Source organism: Capsicum annuum, chromosome 8 (genome assembly GCF_002878395.1).
Source record: "Capsicum annuum cultivar UCD-10X-F1 chromosome 8, UCD10Xv1.1, whole genome shotgun sequence".
NCBI lineage: Eukaryota > Viridiplantae > Streptophyta > Magnoliopsida > Solanales > Solanaceae > Capsicum > Capsicum annuum.
Window position 1 is genome coordinate 5188091 of NC_061118.1, and position 4652 is coordinate 5192742.

The 4652-nt window shown below is 28.0% G+C and overlaps 1 protein-coding gene across 1 annotated transcript; it reads right to left on the minus strand.

Annotated features, from left to right (window-relative positions):
* Window positions 1–3776: 3776 nt before the first annotated feature.
* LOC107878998 lies at window positions 3777–4319 on the minus strand. The gene has a single exon (XM_016726135.1). It carries the CDS (start codon window positions 4317–4319, stop codon window positions 3777–3779), a length of 543 nt encoding a protein of 180 aa, XP_016581621.1.
* Window positions 4320–4652: the final 333 nt, after the last annotated feature.

Below are 4652 nucleotides of genomic sequence, written 5' to 3' on the forward strand. Positions count from 1 at the left end.
ATATCGGTTCACAATGTGACATAACATTTTGAGATCTCATTACTTCATTATTTTCAGGTACCTGAACCTTTCATAAGGTTTCATGAAGCGTTATGTCGTAGGCTCTTAAAGAGTACATTGCCTTCTTATTATGATTATTTGCTCCTTATTTTTCAAGGATTATTTTATTTGAAACCGATTGGTCTACCATGCTTCACACATGCATAGACTTTGTCCTTTAGAGACATTAAATATGAGCACTTGCAGCATAATATGAGATGCTTTCGACATTTGACTTGAATTATCTTTTGAATTAGGATCTGATGATAATTCTTAACATATTTCATAACTGCTTATAATCTCCCCCTTATATTAGGAAAACTAACATACATCCTCCATATTCTTTGAGGAATCTATCTTTGTGCATCATGGTATATTCATTAGTCGTATACCGCACATCAAAACTATTCGATGGAATAGTTGGTTCATGACCTTGAACCAATTGAAAGGAAAGAAATAACCATAATTTATTGGTCTAATACATACAAGTGTTATTGTATACAACATATCATATTTCAAACCAACACATGGAGCTTTGTTCTTATTAGCAATGACTTAGCTATTTATCGGAGGCATTCAATGTCAAACCATCATCATCAAGATGAAGTGTCTTGATTCCAAAATCTGGAAATTATGTTCTTAACTCAATTTTATTGAGCAAACAACTTTATGAATGTCAAACTACATGTTGACAATAAATATACATGTGATCATCTTATTGTTGCATCATTTCAACATATCACATGATAGGTGAACGGGCTCATATTCACCTTTTATACTTTTCAGATTTTAAGGGATCCAATCACAAAATTAGTTGGTCCAACCAACTTATCATGAGAACAAACAACATTAAAAGTAATGAAGAATTTTCTAATTCTTCAATATATGTTCATTACTCAGTATGCACATCTTTGAGATGTCGCATCTTTCATATCAATTTATGAAATTTTATTCTAGCAAACTCCAAGTTTACCATGACATGCACCTTTTACTTTAGTAAATTTCAGATTTACTACTTCAAAAGTAGATTTCAAAGTAACTCCTCTCCATTACTTTGCCTCTTTCAGAGGTGAGTTATGATATCATCACAAGCAAGTGCACGTTTACATTAATAAGCTTATCATTCCCCAAGAATGAAATATCATTATGCCTTAAGCCTATCAAATTATGATAGCTTAAAACCTCTTTCAAGATATTTTTATTTCAGGAGTAAATTGAGAATTTTTCTCTAACATATCTCATGATCATAATATGCGTGTGAAAATATCATGACTTTTGATGATCATTATCATATTGTCCCTCCATGTGTATATTCATGCATTCAATCACTTGTCTTCTTTCAGACATATTATGCACTGCTACCACATTCATTTCAAGAATGAAGTAAGTTGTCATATTTCAAACTTGTCATATATTGCTACCATATTCATTTCATGGAATGGAGCATATTCAATGGGTCGGATTTCATGACTTTTCACCAAATACCCATTATTTTGCCTTAGCCATCATAATATCATTAGTATGGACCATACTGTATGTCATATATATTTTATATAATTCGCACTTATATTTTATATATATTGATACAAATTATATTTTATTGCTATAAATTGAACAATACAAATAAAAATAATAAAATTATGCAAATACAATTGCTAAATTATACAAATACAAATGTTACATTTGTATCAGATGATACATGTTTATACAACTTGAACCATACACATACTAATGATACTTGTTTATATACAAATATAAATGATAAATTTGATATACAAATACTAATGACACATTTGCATTGAATGATACATTGTATATTTATATATTTCAATCTCAAGAAAATATAATTAATTCATATACTTATTTGTATATAAATACAAATGATAAATTGTACATATTGACAACTAAACTATTCAAATACAAATAATAAATTTATTTGAAATATATAGTATGATACAAATAAATTTTAAGTAAAAAAATATATAAAATATAAATGCAATGACAAAAAAAAAATGAGGAAAAGAATATAAAAAAGAAGAAAAATGACAAAAATGATGAACCAAGAATGAAAAAGGTGGAAAAGAAAAAAAAAAAAAAAAAAAGAAAGCGAAGAAAAAATAAATAAAATTAAAAAAGAAAAAAAATTGATGAAAAATAAGAAAGAAAAAAGTGTAAGAAACGAGTAAAAAATAAGTGAAAAAAATATTAAAAAATGAAAAAGAAAAAAAAGTAAATTAAAAGAAAAAAATAGTAAATTAAAGGAAAAAAGAAAAAAAAAAGAGAAATAAAAGATAAAAAAATTAATAATAAAGGAGAGAGACTATATATAGAGTATATTTAATTGATAAGAGATGCTATGAATTGTATAGGCTAAATGGATAATTAAAAGCTTATATTTATTAACCCATGTAGGTCTCAAACGAATACGAATGATGAAATAAGAATGAGAAAGGAGAAAATGAAAAAAAAATACAATGAAAAAGAAATAAAAATAAAAAATAAAAAAAATAGATGAAAAGATGAGAAAGAAAAAAAGAAATTATAAGAAACGAGTTAAAAATGGAAAAACAATGCATAAGAAAAAAAGTAAATTAAAGGAAAAAAGAAAGAAAAAAAAAACTAGAAAAGAAGAAAAAAAATGAAATTTAAAGCATAGGTGGGTGATCTCTGTGTTTAAATAGGTACCCATATTTTACCCATTTTGTCCATATTTGTATAAGTTTTTAAAATGAATTGAAGTCCATATTTATCCGTTTGAAATATTATTGATCTAATTTAATAAATATGGGTTAAATGAACTCTTTTCACAAATATGGGCTAAAATTGTCACCCCTAAGTATGGTGCATTGAGATTCAAATTCAACGTCTTACCCATATAAAGGCGTTTTAGGCATAAATAAATGGGACTTAAATCCAATATATTATCATCCCTTTTGATAATATTGTTCTTAAGGAATAAATTTAAAACATAAATGGTCTCAAATCAATTGTTTTTTCTCAAATCCAACAATAATTATATTATTAGTAGCAAAAGATAGATAACATAAGAAATTACTAACCTTGAAATTACCCTTAAATTTATAATCGTACCTTATTTGGCAGAGTCTCGTCCTGATAATGTATTATGAAATATAAAGCAGAGAGAAAGAGTAGAAAGAGAATGGAGAGTAATTCTTATTTTCTTGAGCGATTCTAGATGAGTTGATTACAATGAAGGAAACCTTTTATTAATAGGGGAAAAGTAATCTTGAGATTTCTAACTTTTTCGTAAATAGACATTCACCATATATAACAAAGTAGACATTTACTATATATGGTAAAGTAGACATTCACTATATATGGTAATATATTTATAACAATATATATATTTAAATTATTTTTTTATATATATATAAAATAATCCAACTCTATTGAGAGTGGATGTTATTTTATTATAGAAGCAAAATGTATAGAATCAAAGGAGAGAAGTCTCGTGTACCTACTTAGCACATGTAACTAAGATATAAGTTTAATTACAACGTTGAATAATACAGACATTACTAATGCATAATCTACGAATCAGTAGCATCGATTCATATGACTCACACCATTCCATCTAGATAAATCTAAAACAATTCATAATCAATATATCCATTTGACTAAGATAGTTAAAAAAAAAAAAAAGGCGACCAGATAATTCGTGTGAGACATTTTCCGACCACCTCGTCTTTAAGCTTTTCCTTTCCACGAAGGTAAATCTAGATTTCTGTGGCTGCAACCGCTACTGTAACCACTGTACTTAGTATAGTCGCTCCAATACTAGCTATATTAATTTTGTTGACGTAATCCTGAGATGACGAGGATGAGGATGAGGATGAGGACGAGTCGGCGAGTATGAATTTATCTCCTAAAACACTTGAATACCTTAAAGTCCCAAAATTCGAACTTTTATAATTTGTACCATTCCGATCCACTAAGCAAGTGTTACATGATTTCGCACATTGAGAATCTAGACTAAGGTTTACTTCACCAATATATTTATCGTTTGACAAACTTCTTTTACAAAACAACTCGATTTTAATAGAAATTTTACCCTCTGCACGTATGATGTTTTCCTCGGGCACAATGAATCTGAATGTCGTGTTCCACTCAGGATTCGTCTCTTTCTTAACATCAGCTTCTGTACACTGGCTCTTTCCTTCAACTGAAACCTTAGCATAAACTTTCATTTCTCCGTATTTTCGAACATCTACAAGGTTGCTAGCGGAATAAACGGTAAAATCTAAACATCTTGCCTCCATATTATCAATTTCTAAGAAGCAATTTTTTTTAATTTTTATTTTTTTAATTTTTTTCGCTATCGATCTTTTTAAGGTGGATGAAAAATTGAATGACCTAATGCATCAATTTATAAGAACAAAAAGATGAGGACCACAAGAAATACAATGACCACAAACAAAGAAAATTATAATTATCAATGGTATTTAGGTTGACAAGTAAATGTGGAAAATTGTTCACCACGTATGAGAATACATTGATTAGTTGATGTGGAAATAAGGCACTTACCTTATGGCCCGTGAATTCGAGGGGCCTCATCTTTTAGCAATAATTAAGATTATTATAAGTGTTTTTAA

Coding starts and splice junctions, on each gene's coding strand:
- LOC107878998 (XM_016726135.1), bottom strand. CDS start 4,319: ATGGAGGCAAGATGTTTAGATTTTACCGTTTATTCCGCTAGCAACCTT.